General features: G+C 41.9%; 1 protein-coding gene across 1 annotated transcript in view; it reads right to left on the bottom strand.

The window, feature by feature from the left end:
* Positions 1–915: 915 nt before the first annotated feature.
* Positions 916–18,529, bottom strand: part of FAM227A (family with sequence similarity 227 member A) — a 56,762-nt gene continuing 39,148 nt past the window's right edge. Inside the window, exons 6-12 of the mRNA XM_063427419.1 lie at positions 17,783–17,917; positions 7,918–8,016; positions 6,699–6,803; positions 2,794–2,923; positions 2,201–2,296; positions 1,603–1,688; positions 916–1,199 (exon numbers count right to left, since the gene is read on the bottom strand). Coding sequence (XP_063283489.1) covers positions 1,017–1,199; positions 1,603–1,688; positions 2,201–2,296; positions 2,794–2,923; positions 6,699–6,803; positions 7,918–8,016; positions 17,783–17,917 — 834 coding nt within the window. The 3' untranslated portion in view covers positions 916–1,016. The remainder of the gene's footprint in view (positions 1,200–1,602; positions 1,689–2,200; positions 2,297–2,793; positions 2,924–6,698; positions 6,804–7,917; positions 8,017–17,782; positions 17,918–18,529) is intronic.

Raw genomic sequence — 18,529 nt, 5'->3', positions numbered from 1 at the left:
TGCAGTGTGTGTGCAAAACCTTGGTGGGGGGTGGGCATTTTTATTTTTTTTGTCCATAACATTATTATTATTTTAATATTTTTTTTTATATATCATTTAAATTATTTATATTTTTATTCGTCCCCCCTCCCTGCATGTTAGCTGGCCAGGAAGGGGGGCTCTCACTCCCTGGTGGTCCAGTGGATGGGCTGTGTAGGAGGGGGGCTGGCAGAGAGCTGTAACTTACCTTTCCTGCAGCTCCTGTCAGCTCCCTTCTCTCACTTCCGGTCCGGTCAGCTCCCTCTGCAAGTCTCGCGGTGTGAGTGCCGTGCGGAGCTCTGACCCCGTGGCTCTCGCAAGACTTGCAGAGGGAGCTGACAGGAGCTGCAGGAAAGGTAAGTAACAGCTCTCTGCCAGCCCCCAACAGCCCCTTGTCTGTATTATGGCAATGTAAGTTGCCATAATACAGACACTCACTGGAGTATAAGATGAATGGGGGTTTTTCAGCACAAAAAATGTGCTGAAAAACTCGTCTTATACTCGAGTATATACGGTAAATGCTTGTTTGCAGCGCTCACTTTGAGCACTGCAAACAGAGCATCGGTCAGTCAGGTGCCACTAATTCTGGCCCCAGGAATCAAATGATGCCTGGGGCTCATAGTTACCATTAAGGTAATAGACCCTGCTGGAAAAATACTGCTGGAAAAATACTGCAATACTACCTTGTCCTTAAGGGTATGATCAGCATGACGGAAAATTTCCATCACGCGTCCTTAAGGGGTTAATCGATTATGAAAATCATCAGTAGTTGGAGCCCTAATTCCAACAATGTTAATAGGTACTATTAACCATAGATCAGGCAGCCATTCTCATACCCTTAAAGCTACATCCCCTTGTAAAAGGGTTTTTGATGAAAGAACAGTGTCAAATACAAAAAACTGTGTAAAAAGTATTTTAATTACCAGCAACAGTTACAATTGTTTTGGTGACACACATCCCTGCATTCTACAATATTGAGGATGATAAAATAGGTTGTTTTAGAGGTGTGGATGTACTAGTAAGGAATTGTGCTTTTGGAATTCAGTTCTTCGTACTAAGATGCTCAGTCCATCTCGAGGTTCAGCTTTTAGATTCCGAAGGTGATATTGGATCAGTGGACTGTGACCATTCAGGTTAAAGAGTTTCTTTTCAAAATCTGGACCAGAGCATACTGAAGGAGCCTAAAAATAGATATGACAATATCACACAATACTAAATCTCTGAAACAATTATGAATGCATTATGCATAACTGCTGGTAGTTAGGGTAAAATACATTTGATATTTGAAGTTAATTTACTGGTGCTATTGTCATCACCTAATTTGTTAAAGAACCACTATAGACAACCAGACCCCTTCACTCAATGAATTGGTCTGTGTGCAGTGACTTTTTATTTTTAAGTGCGTTTTGTAACTTCTAGTGGATGTCTTCCTGCACTTCCCTGTGCAGGATATTCTTGCCATCCTTGTCAGGATTAATGCTACAGAGTCTATTTTGAAGGATTTTTGTGTGATCAGTTTAATTATGCACTAAAGGAAGTAGCAGCTCTGAGTACACAAATACCGGTATATTTATCTTTATTTACCTCTTTGGCTGGGCATATTTTCCGTGATGGCAACCTTTTAAACGATTTTCTCATTTGCTTCTTTCCACCTTTATTATAAGTGAATCCTGCAAAAATCAGGTACAAATTGTGGATGAGTAAATATATTGCAAAGATTCCACATGTGCATTGCTTTGACTGTGTGACATTTTAACTAGTCACATCTGAATTATCAAAACAGTATTTGTCAACAGCATTTGTATTATGTGTTTTTCATATATTAAATGTAACCGGAAGATGGGTTGATGCATATCAGAATGATTGTCTAGGGTCCTACATAACAAAGCTATCCATTGCAATATGTGCAGAGAGTTTTCAAAAGTGTGGTATTATGTATCAAAATAATTGTGTAAGCTGTACCAGAATGGAAATAGCTGGATCCCCTTACAAAGTATTTCCAAAGTTCTGATCTTAACAGGATCTGTGGAATATTTAGGAATAAACTTCCTACAGAAAATGGAAACTTGGAAAGTAACTCATCCTATTTCTCTTCTACTTAAATTAAGCTTCTGTCTACAGAGATCTTCAGAGTTTATCAACACCTTATTGTTTTTTTGTTTTGTTTTGACAAATTATTCACCTTTCTTTTGCTTTTCCTTCCCATGAGCAAGTTCAACTTTTGGTTCCAAAGAACCATAGTCCCACTTGCTATAGATTCCTGGACTGGGGTAGATACCTGACAAAGATAAAAATGTAAATGGACAAACAGGAACATATGCAATATTTGCATTAAAAGTGTATTACATAGATAAATGCAGGTTTTTTTCAACTGCTAGTAGGTAGTTTGGCCCAGCAACAAAACATAGCAACACTTTGATCTGACAGGCATTCATTCATTCATTCAATCATTCACTCAATCTAGCATCAGTAACCAATTAAAGTTTTCTGACTTTTGACCCATATCACCACATCACACAACAGTTAAAAATCCTAATTTTTCAAGAGGTAAGACAAGATATTCTCTGAAAATAAGTATAATTTCGACAGTATATTAAATGGTATTGTATTATTATATTAAAATAATTACAGTTTTCTTGTAAATTAACTTGCTATTCATTTCAATGTCAAAATATATTACACAATGCTACTAATTTCAGTATGTTTTATTCCAAAATATTTGGAATGCTAATGCTGAAATAGTATAACTACTGTTTGGGGAGTATGATCTCTCACCTGCAATCCATTGCCAGATAAGATTGCACAGCACAGTTTTAAAGTCATCTGACTGGAACTGGTACAGAGACTGGGGGAAAGAGCAGCAAAACCCACTGTATATAGCCTGGCTTAGAAGTGATGGGTAGACCTGGTTAAAAAGAGAGGGGGAAAATTCTGTAAACAGACATTTTTATTTTTATTTTTATTTTATCATTTAAATACATGCTTGAGAGTTCCTGAAAACTTAAAGGATATTCATAAAGTTGAAGATTTGGCCAAGCAAAGCTTTATTTTTTTTATTTATTTTTTATTTATTTTTTTAACATCACCTTTGCAATAGGTTTCCAAACAGAGTTACTCACTGAAGTGAGAATTCAAGGTGAATTTTCAAAGTTGGCAATATATCTGTGAGATATGTATGTATAGAATAGCCACACTCAATGAATAATTTTTTGTCTAACTAAATAGTAAATGAACAACAATACATTCACCCTATTTTCTATTCTCTATAGTCCAAAAATAATTTCAGACTTTCTATAACCAATTTGAGTTATAGTAAATATAGTTGATCCAATTCACATTTGATCTTTTAAGAAACGTTTTAATTTTCCTTTAAGCGCTCCTCTATAAATCAGTTTATTATAAATAGTAAATGAGTCCATCAATATCCTTTTGGAAACAAATGGCATACCTGGGATCAGATGGAGGTATACGAGTTACTAACCAAAATCTGTTTAAAGAGAATCTTGGGAGTTCTTGATAGTACCTTTTAGTAAATAAAATATAGAATTGAGCAGTGAAACTGCAGGTGCATGATCTGTACATCAAAACTGCTTAATTAAAGGAACACTATAGTGTTAGGAATAGAAAGTCCCCCCCCCCCCCCTCTCACAACAGTTAAAGGGTTAAAAAAAAAACTTTTTCTCACTTACCTTAGTCCAGCATTGAGGTTTATTGTTGCTGGCTCAATCTCCTCTGATGTCAGCTCTGAGGGGGAACCTAATGCGCAGGTACAGTGAGTGCCGTGAGCATTAGCCCTTCCCTATAGGAAAGCATTGGGATTTGAAGATGCAGGATGTTATCATGCATAGCATGAGCATGTCCAGCATTGTTTCAATGAGTCAAACTGCATAAAACAGCAGGAAATGCCTCTAGAAGCTGTCTAGTAGACCACCACTGGAAGAAGTCTTAATTACCAATACGGATACTGCACTCTCCTGGATCCCAGGGTGCAACTGGGTTCGAGGTTGGCCAATCCTCACAATGTGATTTGCAAAAAAAGTAATGTTGTGGACATAGAATAATGACCTAAAAGTCATGTTAGTAAAATGTCTATTTACTTAGTATAATTTCAATCAGTATTAACCAGCTTTAAATGTGATTTACCTAAAATGGCCGCTAGGGCCAGGGAGTTTCCCTTTGACATCGACTAACACACTCACTAACAAGATGGCGCTGGAATCTGGGGGAGACCTGCAAGAAACCAGTGACATTACACCCGCTAGGAGAATGAACCCTTTGTTTGGTTAAAATGGGACAGGAACACACTAGACCTTCTAAAGGTTATTTAGCTTGTGATATTGTTAAAGAAAGGGCAGGAGAAGAGGCTATGCTAAAAATTAAGAAGATAGCTAAGACTTGTGGTTTCCAGATGTCACCCAGTGGTAGATTACAGCCAGAATTTTGGAGGAAGTTGCTTGTTGATAAGGAGGGTTTGTTACTGGATAATGGGTTGACAAAAGCTGTAGAAGCTTGGTATCGAGTAGCTAGAGGACTCAAGTGGGAGGGTTGGACAGAGGAAGAGCTAGATTTCAAAGGACAGACGATTTATGTGTACCACCGTAATGTTTGCAATGATGATGCACCTCTTGCTGTTCCCCGACTACCGCCCTATGATGGCGCCCAAAGCATGGTGAATGAATCTCGCCCTGCCTCCCCCGTCAACGCCCAGACGTCACTCTCTGGTGGCGTAGGTGCTTCTGTCCCCACCCCTCTATACCCTGTGCTCGGGGCAGACGTAGCCTATTCCACATACATACTTTCGAGTAAAATGAGAAATCCCTATCAGAGGTAGTTTTGACCCACATGTTTATATTGATGCCATAGGTGTGCCAAGGGGGGTTCCTAATGAGTTCAGGGCCAGAGATGAGGTGGCGGCAGGATTCGAATCCTTGATTCTGCTAAACACTGCCAACAAGAATGTTAACCCCTTAAGGACCAAACTTCTGGAATAAAAGGCAATCATGACATGTCACACATGTCATGTGTCCTTAAGGGGTTAATTGGATCAACTATATTTACTACAACCAACAACGGTTTGTTAATTACACCAGAGATGCCCTCCAGGGCCTGGCAGAACAACTGCAAGCTACCTCCCAGATGACATTTCAGAACAGGATGGCCCTGGCATGATCTTGGCAGAGAAAGGGGGTGTATGTAAAATACTCCCCGATAACATGACATGCTGTACCTTTATTCCAGACAACACTGGTCCTAACGGTAAAGTAACCATGGCCATAGAGAAATTAGACAGTCTCTCTGATGAGTTACAAAGGAACTCTGGGATCCCTAATACATGGGACAGGTGGTTTGGATGGATGAATGGTTGGCAGAAAACTTTATTCCAAGTAGGAATGGCAGTACTTACTGTGACAATCCTTTTCCTCTTCCTAACTTGTTGTGTATTACCATGCATACAGAAATACTTACAGAAGACTGTAGGACAGACCATTGATCACGCCACACCTAAATTTTTACACCAAGACCTTGAAGACACAGAATGTGATACACCACATACACCTCTCCAGTCCCACCAGTTCAAACAGACAACTGCAAATCTTTAGGGATAGTGTAGGGATAGCTTCTGTCTCTACGGGCAAAAGTCTGTAGTGGGAGAAGTAGTGGGTTAGCCACTGCGGGATACCCACGGAGTGAAGCGTTCGAGGCCTGTTCAGATAGATGTGCTGCAGCCAATTAGGGACACCTTTAGGGACAGTTTGTAGTTGTCTTTTTAGTAAATAGTAATTTTAAGGGGGGACTGTTGTGGACATAGAATAATGACCTAAAAGTCATGTTAGTAAAATGTCTATTTACTTAGTATAATTTCAATCAGTATTAACCAGCTTTAAATGTGATTTACCTAAAATGGCCGCTAGGGCCAGGTAGTTTCCCTTTGACATCGACTAACACACTCACTAACAAAATGGCGCTGGAATCTGGGGGAGACCTGCAAGAAACCAGTGACATCACACCCAGTAGGAAGAGCAATAAATCAACCACTTAACCCCTAACCAATTATTGATGTATTATTTCATGTTATCTCTGACACAGCATATGATGTAATTTTGCTTTATAAGGGGCATGCCACCCCCTCTGAATAAACATTCCTCAAGTTTTTCATTAACCTGAAACTTGTGTCCGGTGTGAATTACTTTGGGAGCGTGCACGCACTATTTCTTTAATTTGGCCAGGGGCAGATACACAAAATAATCAATCGATTGGATTGAGATCCACTTCAAGTGATGATGGTCCAGGCACTCCAGTTCAATCCAGTGGGCAGATTTATTAAGGCAGAATCAAAACAAAGTTTCAGCCCACAACAAGGCGTTTGACAAAGGCCCTGTTGTGGGCCGAAACTATGTTTTGATTCTGCTTCAATAAATCTGCGCAATGGATTGAACTTGAGTGCCTGGACCATCATTACCTTTTACTGGAAGAAGTCTTAGCACTGCGGTGTTAATGATAAGGGGCTGAGGGGGCCAGGCACACTGCACCCAACCACTTCAATGAGATGAAGTGGTCTGGGTGCCTATAGAGTCCCTTTGACAGTAACAGTTTTGCCTTTAGTGATTACATTTAAGAGTTTTTTTTTTGTTTTTTTTTAAACACATAAATATTCAGGTCAGAACAGACGTAATGCTTACATTTAGGAAGGCCTCCCCATTGTGTGAGTTCAGGCATAAATTGAGAAGATGAACATAACTTTTTGCTACACGATCAAACAACTTCCTCTGGTACTCAATGTCTGTCTTTAAAACACAAATAAAAGAAGATATTATAGCCTCACTGTTATAATCAGTGTGTGACCACAGTTATACTTTATAATACATCTGCTAAGCCAAATGGTCTATACTTTCTGAATCACTATTCTGGTAAGCGGTAATATAAGCTTATATAGTCAAACTTAAATAAACATCTAGCTTTTGTAAGTTAGTTATTTTATACCGTTAATAATATGCCCCAAGTTTTGCCATAAGGACCTAATACTGTCCTCACATACTAATGTAAGTCCATATTTACAATTACATTTGGGTGGATCAGTTCTTGATATCTATTATTTTAGTTTCCTTATATATATATATATTAAAGGGATACTATAGTCACGCAGACCACTTCAGCTCAATGAAGTGGTCTGGATGCCAGGTCCCCCAGGTTTTAACCCTTCAGATGTAAACATAGCAGTTTCAGAGAACTGCTATGTTTACATTGCAGGGTTAAGCCACTTCGTGACAGCCGCTAGAGGCGCTTCTGCAACGCTGAATGCGAAAATCGAACACCGGCACAACATACAAGCACACTCCTGCAATCTAACACAAATAAATAGCATTCAAACTAAAAAATAAATATACAAACACACCCCTTCACTCAAACACAAACTTTACACAAATGTACATCTACATTTAAAAGTGGACATTACATTCAGACACATCCCTGCAATCAAATGCAAACATGACATACAAACACACCCCTGTATTAAAACACAATAAATGTATACAAGCACCCCTTCAAACACCATCACTGTACATTACACTATAGCGCCAGTAAATGCGGCAGCGCTGTACAAATACACAACCTAGAAATTTTGACTTGGGGTGCCTTGGAAAAATACTGAAATATTAAGGGCGCCTTGACCCTAAAAAGTTTGGGAACCACTGTTCTATAGTTTTTTTCAGCACACATACAGTGTTACGCAAGATAAAAAAAAATAAAATACCCACTGTCTCCTCAATGTGGCATTGACCTCTGGTACATGGCTGGACTTGCATCACACTAAGCTAGGTACTAAACAGTGGTAGAACAGAAAAGGAAAGATCTCCATAATATAATTACATTTTTGCACATTATTTGTTTAGGTCTTCTTACCTTATACATATGGAGAAATATCCACAAATAGCAATCCAGAAGCAAATCTTTGGCTGATGTGGAACTCAGAATATGGCGAACCACTTTGGATGAGCAGATCTGGTAATTGGTAGGAATGGTGTTTGGAATATACATGTACAGCCAGCATAGTATTTAAACCCACTGTCTTTCATTTATATATATTCTTTATACCACTTTATTATATAAGGTTATTACAATTTTTTTATGTTATGTTTGTTGTAACCTTAAGTCTCAAAAAGAAGCATTATACAATAATATTATGTAAACAAGATATTAAAATTTAGAAGCTCTGGTAGTAGTAGTAGAACAAGAGACAATCACAGAAGTATCGGTTTAACAGAAGGAAATACAACCTTGGGAGTTACAGGCTCAACTTAGACTAAAGAAAAATTACTGGGTAGTCACAGAACATGAAGCATATAGACACTAATGCCCCAGGTCAGGAACATCGGCTGAAGTAACAATACTTAATTCTCTTGCGACCCATTTTTTGCTCTCCACAAGTTTAAAGGGATAATCCAGACGTGGACCCCTTGCTCACGGTGCCTAGGGAGATATCAGCTATGCCTCCCTGATGATGCCTAACAAGGCTGAAACGATCGTCTGTGGTTGCTGTATCTTTCGTGCAGAGAGAACTTGCTGGCATTTCGGATCTGGACTGCCCGTATGGGTGGGACCAGTCTGATATGTTTCAGAGATGTTCTCTCTGTAATGGCACAAGATGAGCAAAAACCAGCTTGAGAACTGAGCGGGGACCCACCGAAGGGCAGGCTATTTCAGTTGCTGCCCGTTCTCAGTATTCTCTTGCGACCCATTTTTTGCTCTCAACAATACTTAATCTAACTCAAATAAAGGGCATATAATAGTTCAGCATTACATCAACAGACTCTCCAAGAATGACAACAAAGTGTCAGGGTACCTGCTGTCTCTACCTCTGTGGAGGTGAGACACTTGGACGTTCTTCCTCGCAAAAGGGTTGAATCACTCGTTCCTCGCGGTTCCCTCGGTCGTTTACACGCCGGCCGCGAGGGATCCACTTCCTTTTATGACGCGGCGTTCAGTAGCCGACGTCATGACGACAAACCAACCCGATCTGTCAATCAAGCCCCAAGCACGAATGAGGATTCGTCGGGGGCGTGATTACCTGTTTGGAACCAGGGTATAAAATAGGGCTTTCTACATTTGTTCATTGCACTGTCGTGGTTCTAGCTTGTCTAGTCCCTCAGTGCTCTTGTATTCTGTTAGTTTCTTTGGTTTTGACCCGGCTTGTCTGTTCTACCTCGTTTACCTCTATTACCCTTTGACTCGGCTTGTCTCTCGCTTACCTGCTCTCTCGTTCCCTCGACCTCGGCTTGTCTCTAGACCATTCTTTACTTACTACTTACGTTAGTCCGCCCATTCTAAGGTCCGGTATACATACCCTGTACCTGTTTGTACTCTGCGTGTTGGATCCCTGTCCCGATCCTGACATTACGACAGGGCCAATGGATCCTGCAGGTACAAACACTCAGGTTGGTCCTTCCGATTCTAGATTCGAGGCCATGGATCACAGAATGGACCAGATGGCTCTAGCGCTGCAAGCTTTATTATCTCGATCTAGTAATCCACCGGAAGAGATGCGAGCCACGTCCATCTCCTCTGTAAGTTCAGGTCTAGAAGTAGCCACTGTAGGTGCTTCTTCCCGTATTACACCTCCTGTACGTTATGGTGGTTCTCCGGAGAAGTGCCGTGGTTTCTTAAACCAAATTGGTATTCATTTTGAATTAAAACCTCGCTCTTACCCTACAGATAGGGCAAAGGTTGGATTCATTATCACACTCCTCATTGATAAGGCTCTGAGATGGGCCAATCCTCTGTGGGAGAATGATAACCCGTTAGTCTATAATTATAATGCCTTTGTCGCTGCTTTTAGAAGAACTTTTGACCCTCCAGGTAGAAAGGTCAATGCAGCTAGATTACTATTGCGCCTTAGACAAGATAACCAAACCCTTGTGGATTATGCACTAGAGTTCAGGTCTTTGGCGGCAGAAGTTAAGTGGAATGAACAGGCCTATATAGACGTATTTGTAAACGGATTATCTGATGTAATTCTAGACGAGGTGGCTACTAGAGAGCTTCCTGAAAATTTGGAGGATTTAATTTCTTTTATTTCTCGTATTGACGAACGTTTAAGAGAGAGACAGAACACTCGAGATAATATTCGTAGACCTTCCTTTAAACTAGCTCCTTTATTTCAAAGTCCTCAAACCACTATCCCAGTTTTTTCTGAACCTATGCAGATAGGCAATACTCGCCTCTCAGAAGAAGAGAGACAGTACAGGAGAAAGGAGGGGTTGTGTATGTATTGTGGAGTAAGAGGGCACCTTCGCCTAAATTGTCCTAATCGTCCGGGAAACGCTCGCACCTAAGTTTCTCTAGAGGACAGGCCTTGGGTGTTTCTATTTTGTCCTCTATACACAATTATAAAGATCACAGGCTTCTGCTACCTGTTTCTTTAGCATGGGAGAAGGGAGTAATAAAGACTATGGCATTGATAGACTCCGGAGCTGCTGAGAGCTTTATTGACCAAGTTTTTGTTTCTAAACACTCTATCCCATCTCAGCTAAGAGACACCCCCTTGGCCGTTGAGGCCATAGATGGTAGACCATTATCTGAACCTGTGATTTCTCATGAGACTATACCTGTTATTTTGACTGTTGGTATCTTACACGAGGAGGGTATATCCCTTATGCTTATCTCTTCCCCTTCTGTTCCTATAGTTCTGGGGTATCCATGGTTAAAGAAACATAACCCTATTATTGATTGGGAGCTAGGGGAGATAACTTCATGGGGTCAGGGTTGCCAGGACAGGTGTTTACAGAAAGTCTCACCACTTTGCGTAGGTAATACACCGGTTAACTCCACCCAGTCTACAGACTTACAAATACCGTCTCGGTATATAGATTTAAAGGCAGTCTTTGACAAGAAGAATGCTGATACTTTACCTCCACACAGGTCCTTTGATTGCAAGATTAATCTCCTACCTGGTACTATGCCTCCGAGGGGCAATGTATATCCTTTATCCACTAAGGAGAACTTAGTCTTAGAGGAGTATATCCGTGAGAATCTAGACAAGGGATTCATTAGGAGATCATCCTCACCTGCCGGGGCCGTTTTTTTTTTTGTGAATAAGAAGGATGGCACGTTAAGGCCTTGCATTGATTACCGAGGTTTGAATAAAATAACTATCAGAAATGCATACCCAATCCCTTTGATTACTGAGCTCTTTGATCGTTTAAAGGGTTCCAAGATTTTCACCAAGTTAGATCTCAGAGGGGCGTATAACTTGGTGAGAATTCAGCAGGGAGACGAGTGGAAAACAGCGTTCAATACTCGATATGGGCACTATGAGTACACGGTAATGCCTTTTGGGCTCTGTAATGCACCGGCAGTATTTCAGGATCTGATCAATGAAGTTCTTAGGGAATTTCAACAGGATTGTGTTATTGTATATTTGGATGATATACTAATACACTCTAGAGAAATTGAGACCCACCACAGACAAGTCAGAAGGGTATTGCGCAAACTCCTACAACATGGGTTGTACTGCAAATTGGAGAAATGTAGTTTTGACCAATCTCAGATAAACTTTCTTGGTTACGTGATTTCTGGGGAAGGCTTTAAAATGGATCCGGATAAACTCCAGTCTATTTTAGATTGGCCATTACCCAGGGGTCTCAAGGCCATTCAGAGGTTTATTGGATTCTCCAATTATTATAGGCGCTTCATTAAAGGATACTCTTCCATTATTGCTCCTATTACCAATATGACCAGACAGGGGGCTGACACTAAGACTTGGTCTACTGAAGCTCTCGTTGCCTTCAAGACACTTAAGGAACTTTTTGCTTCTGCACCAATTTTAGTTCACCCCGATACAACTTTACCTTTCCTACTCGAGGTAGACGCCTCAGAGACCGGTATAGGTGCCATCTTGTCTCAGAGGTTAGGCGTGGATAAACCATTACATCCATGTGGTTTTTTTTCCAAGAAACTATCTGGGACTGAAAGCAGATATGATATTGGTGACAGGGAACTACTAGCTGTTATCATGGCTTTAAAGGAGTGGAGACATTTATTGGAGGGGACCTTGCATCCTGTTACTATTCTGACGGATCACAAGAACTTGTCTTATATTGGGGAGGCCAAGCGCTTATCCGCCAGACAAGCTCGTTGGTCCTTGTTCCTCACCCATTTCAATTACGTGCTCACTTATAGACCTGGTTCTAAGAACTCTAAGGCCGATGCTTTGTCTCGCCAACATGAACCTTCTACTATATCTGAGACGGTTTTGTCTTCTATAGTTCCCAAGTGCAATATTATCGCCAACACTAGCCTCAGGATTCATTCTCCGTTGCTTGCCGAGATTATGAAGCTACAACATCTGGCTCCTAGACAGAGTCCTGAGTCACGGTATTTTGTTCCTGCTGAACTCCAACTAGAACTGCTACAATGCTTTCACAATAGTAAGGTGGCTGGGCATCCTGGCATTCGTAAGACATGCTCCTTAATAGCCAAGGATTTCTGGTGGCCCTCCTTACGTAAAGATATTAGGGATTTCGTCGAAGCATGTGAGGTCTGTATGAAGACTAAACGACCTCAGACGCTTCCATGTGGGCTTTTGCATCCCTTGGAAATTCCCGAGAAACCATGGACCTGTTTGGCTATGGACTTCATTGTCGATTTACCTGTTTCTAAAAAACAGACTGTGATTCTCACGGTGGTTGACAGGTTTACTAAGATGGCTCATTTCGTGCCCTTACCTAAACTTCCATCTTCTCCTGAATTGGCTGAGATATTCGCTAAAGAGATATTTCGTTTACATGGGATACCTTCCGAAATTGTTTCTGATAGAGGTTCCCAATTTGTTTCCCGTTTTTGGAAGTCATTCTGCTCTCAAATGGGTATCAAATTGAATTTCTTTTCTGCCTATCATCCCCAGTCTAACGGAGCTGCTGAACGCACTAATCAAAAGATCGAACAATATTTGCGTTGTTTCGTTTCCGAACACCAGGACGATTGGGTTCTCCTTCCCAAGGAGTACCGTCGGTTGATGTTCATGTTGCCAATTTGAGGAAGTTGTGGGATCAGACTCGACAAATTCTTCTGCATAATTCCATGTTGTTCAAGAAACACGCTGATAAACATAGAAGGGCGGCTCCAGTCTTTGTTCCAGGGGACAGGGTATGGTTGAGTACCAAAAACATTCGCTTGAAGGTTCCTTCTATGAAATTCGCTCCTCGTTACATTGGACCTTACAAGGTCCTGACTCGAATTAACCCAGTTGCGTATCGTCTGGCTCTTCCATCTGCCTTACTCATTCCTAACTCCTTTCATGTTTCCTTGTTAAAACCCCTAATATGTAACAAGTTTTCCTCCACTGCATCCTCTCCTCGCTCTGTTCAGGTTGAGGGACAAGAGGAGTATGAAATCAATTCCATCATCGATTCTCGTATCTCCCGGGGGAAGTTACAATATCTGGTTGATTGGAAGGGATATGGTCCTGAGGAGAGGTCTTGGATACCTCAGGAGGATGTGCATGCTCCTCGCCTCCGCAGGGCTTTTCACTCCCGTTTTCCATCTCGTCCCGGTTCCTTCCGCCCGGTGGGCGTTTCTGAGGGGGGGGGGGTACTGTCAGGGTACCTGCTGTCTCTACCTCTGTGGAGGTGAGACACTTGGACGTTCTTCCTCGCAAAAGGGTTGAATCACTCGTTCCTCGCGGTTCCCTCGGTCGTTTACACGCCGGCCGCGAGGGATCCACTTCCTTTTATGACGCGGCGTTCAGTAGCCGACGTCATGACGACAACCCAACACGATCTGTCAATCAAGCCCCAAGCATGAATGAGGATTCGTCGGGGGCGTGATTACCTGTTTGGAACCAGGGTATAAAATAGGGCTTTCTACATTTGTTCATTGCCCTGTCGTGGTTCTAGCTTGTCTAGTCCCTCAGTGCTCTTGTATTCTGTTAGTTTCTTTGGTTTTGACCCGGCTTGTCTGTTCTACCTCGTTTACCTCTATTACCCTTTGACTCGGCTTGTCTCTCGCTTACCTGCTCTCTCGTTCCCTCGACCTCGGCTTGTCTCTAGACCATTCTTTACTTACTACTTACGTTAGTCCGGCCATTCTAAGGTCCGGTATACGTACCCTGTACCTGTTTGTACTCTGCGTGTTGGATCCCTGTCCCGATCCTGACACAAAGGCATATAATTCAACTTACACACCCTAGGCCAGGTGTAGGCACCCTTCAGCACTTCAGATGTTTTAGACTACATTTCCCTTGATAAGAGAGACACTGCTATTTGGTGTACCGTATTTATCTATCGGTGCCTGTTTATACACTCTCTATATATACATATTGTATTTATCACCTTTAAGTTTATAACAGACAAGAATTAGATCAGTATGGTGACGTTTATATTCAGGATTTAGTACTAGTTTTAGGATTTATATGCATGGTTTTATATATCAATAAACTTGTCCTTTTTATTTTTTATCGTTCTACTTCTATGTTGTTACATTGAGGAGCGTACATACCCTTTTCTGACCTATGTGCTTTCACTCACTTAAGACGCTTATTGGTGTATGGAGCTGCCCTTTTTTTATTATATTTATTACACCTATCTCCACTAGTTTTGTACATTTCCCTTGATGCTATGAAAGCATTACGACTGTAAAAGCATTATAGGAGATGTAGTCTAAAACATCTGGAGTGCCAAAGATTGCCTACCCCTGCCTTGGCAGTACCAAGGTGAGGGCTCCGATGCTCTCCAACTTCAGCCAGGCAGCTGCTGCAGTAGTCACAAGGATCTCACAGGTAAGTCTACCCCATCATCTTTTAGACTGTTCAGGCTTTCTGGAACATAGCATTGCCAGCAGCAGCAAGGTAGCACTCTCAAGGCTTTCTTCAGAGTTGCTTGGCACTGGCTCGACTGAGCACAGCATAGGTACAGTTTATTTTCCTTGATCACCTTTTTGACCTTGAGGAGTGTGTAGGGGAACTCATGGTTGTGTGTTGAGTAAATATACAAAATGAAGCAGTAAAATAGCTGATGCAGAGCTGCTGATGAGTGCCATGTGAGCCTGGAATTAGCCTCCTGGTTGAGTAGCAGCAGGTATGTGTTATATCACACAAGCACCAAACCCTGTCAAATCAGGCGAACTCTTGAGGCCGGGATGACATCATCTAGCAATTTGGGAGGCAGGGGGACCAGGAAAGTTTCCACATAAGGTCTGAAAGCACCGGCTCCTGAGACTGGTCAGCTATCCTAACCAACATCATGTAAGTCCCTTCTAACCTCAGCAGGTTTGTCAGATTCAAAACGTGTCTGAATGTATCCTCAAACTAGTAAATGATCTGCTTTTAGTTGTGCACAGCCACTGCTAAGAATCAGAATCCTGGCACAGAGCTCCAGTAGAATGCTACTATGCAGGATGACAGTCAGATCATCCATGATATATATTTTTCTTTTTTCTTTTTTTTTACAAATTATATCTTTATTTGGTTTTATACAGATTAAAACATTCATACCAACTTCTTTATATTCACAAGACAAAGAAATGTATGTGCTCAGCAAAATATTTATAAAAAGTGAGCTAAGTTAGGTAAACACCATATATATGTGGAATATTTTTGTAGACTAACAGCTCTTATGTTCCTTTGTATTGATATTTAACTTATACAAGAAAAGCAGATCAAGAGTAGAGAAGAGAAAAAAGGGAGAGAGATAAAAAAAAAACATGTGAGTGCTTGTGGAGGGGAGAAAAGAGGGAGAGCCCCACTCCTGCAGCAAATAAGATTAAAGAAGTTCAAAACATTTTTATCAATTTTTCCCATAAGCCTTTTATTTTTTTTTAATTTTTTTTTTTAAATTCTTTATTTTTGTTGTGCACAATAGTAACATATGACTCTGGTGCGCCACAACAGCAACATCAGGACAAGCGTAAAAAAACATTTTCAATACAAGTTGTGACCTAGGTTAGTCAGGCACATTTTTAAGTTATTAGGGTTAGTATTTAGTATTTTGACAGTGTATATTCTCGCTTGATTTCTAATGTGCTGGTAGGTACAAGATATAAACATGCGCTATATCGGCGTACTGTAAGAGTATCATACATGAGGAAGTGGCACGAGCATTCGCACATTTTACAGAATTATTCAGCTCAATTTAACGATTGCAGTATCAGGCTAAGACAAGAGTAAAACAAGTGTGCACAGTAACTACTTAGCAGTTTGGGGCTAATTACGTTAGTGTCGGCTCCATACGAGTAAGAAATAGTATCAAGGCTTGCCTTGCTATAACGGCTGTATGCAACCACTCGCGCCAAGGGAGATAGCCTATCCTACCTGTCGTATGTTAAGCAGGATTTAACACAGGCAGTTTCATACATATAAGCAGGCATTGTTTAAGAAAAAAAAAAATAGCAGAATAACAAACAATCAATAACAGTGGTATGGCTTCTCATAAATTGCACATTTTGGGTTATTATTTACGATCAATACAAGATTGAATCTATAGCTGGGAGTATGTTAGGGCTATTTTGGCTTGATAACATAAGGTAGTAGTGTGCAGGGGACTACCCGTGGGTAGTAACCTAGCGAGACAGGGTAGTGATCCCTGAAAAAAAAAAAAAAAAAAAAAAGAACTGATAAAGTTTAACCTATACCCATTGCATAGAGACTCTCACCACAAAATGGTAGGTAGTATGGGCCTCCCCGATCAACCACCCATCTCCCCCAGACCTTTGCACAGTCCAGCATTACAGTCTTAGGGATCCCATCTGTAGCTGCAGCTGGGTTCAGGGCTCCACACTGCTTCCCTTCGCTCTGGGATCTGGCTTCCTGGGCAGAGGATGAGCTTCCACAGGAATGTCTCTTTAGAGCCTGCTGACCGAAGCTGTGTAGGAACTCCGCAGGACGGGGCTTTTGGCGGGAATAGGCCTGTTGCCTTCTCTTCCTCTGCGCTGTTGGTGCCTTAATCGGGCCTCTTTTAATGGGTTGTGGTACGGTGCGGTGTCCAGGAGGTCGGGTTGGGGCCACACGTTTCATCTTTGGCGTCTTCGCTTGAGGGTAGACCGCACTCCAGAACTGCGTCCAGAATCTCTCGAAGGCTTGAGCTATGCGGTCTTCTCCCTGTGGGTGCTTGGCTTCAGGCTTTCCTCCGGCGGCCATCTTGGAGCTCACGTGGCGGTGCAGCCGCTCCATGTGCCCTATCAGGGCTTGTGGATGTGAGCCAGTAGGTGCGCCAGCGGGGACCGGGATAACCCCCACTGGTCCAGAGGGGGGGGGGGGGGAGGCTCGGGTTGGTTGTTGCCGCTTCCAACACGGAACCGGGTGAGCGGCCGTCTCACCTCGGCTCGTTCAGGCGTAGGCCGCAAGCCTCGGGCTGGTCTGCTCAGGTTCTGGGATGCTTATGTAGGGTATCACCAGGTAGTGCAGCATCCCCCGGTCTTGATTATTGCTGTTTGTCGCTTGGATATTGCAGGTAGTAGGGGTTTTTGCCCCAAAATCTGCTGCCAGTCGCAGGAGCTCCAGCTAGGCACGTCTGCTCTGCTTGGCTGGCAAGCTCCGCCCCCCCCCATAAGCCTTTTAGACTAGCTTTTAAGTTTGATGAGGTTTTAATACCTTTTAGCCATTTTCAGTTGGTAGCTGAATTGAACTTTAATTGTAGTCCTGATATTTGTAAAATGTTAAACATTCTTAAATGGTAAAGTCATAACCAGCTTTTAATTATTAGTATTACATATATACATATAGAAAGAAAGTGGAAAAGAACATATATACATTGAATACAAGAATATATTGACATACCTTGCCCCCAGTGTTTTCATGGCCTAAAACAACATTACTAATTATGGTGCTCAACTTAATCCCGTGAGGAAAAGGCAAAGGACCATCTTCTGAAAATCCCGGACATTGATACAATTCTACCAGTCTTGGTATAAGCTTCAGTTCGTGGGGGGGAAAATATACCAACACAAATATATTATTTTTCACTTATGACTGTAAATATTACAGACATTTTAAATATGCAAATTACTTGCTCATTACATACCGTATTTATCGGCGTATAACACGCACTTTTTCTCTGAATATACCGATATACCATATTTACTTACCTGTCTTGAAGCGTGGGCCGGTGTTCAGAGCGCACCGCTGTACTGGAACTTCAATTTCAGGTTCCGGTTTCCGGCGGGACTGAAAGGAAGTGTGCACACTTCCTTTCAGTCCCGCCGGAAACCGGAACCTGAAATTGAAGTTCCAGTACCGCGGTGCGCGCTGTGAAGGTAAGTAATTATGGGACAAGGGGAGGGAAAGTGCACTAGGGGACACTATGGGAGGGGGGGGGGGCACTATGGGAGGGGGTGGAGAATACTATGGGAGGGGGGGAGAATACTATGGAAAGGGGGGGAACACTATGGGAGGGGGTGGAGAATACTATGGAAAGGGGGGGGCACTATGGGATGAGGGGGGGGAGAATACTATGGGAGGGGGGGAAATTTCCTGGAATTTCCTTCTTAAAATGAGGTGTGTGTTATACGCCGGTGCGTGTTATAC

This window comes from Pelobates fuscus, chromosome 7 (assembly GCF_036172605.1).
Source record: "Pelobates fuscus isolate aPelFus1 chromosome 7, aPelFus1.pri, whole genome shotgun sequence".
Taxonomy (NCBI): Eukaryota; Metazoa; Chordata; class Amphibia; order Anura; family Pelobatidae; genus Pelobates; species Pelobates fuscus.
This window is presented reverse-complemented; position numbering and strand designations above follow the sequence as displayed.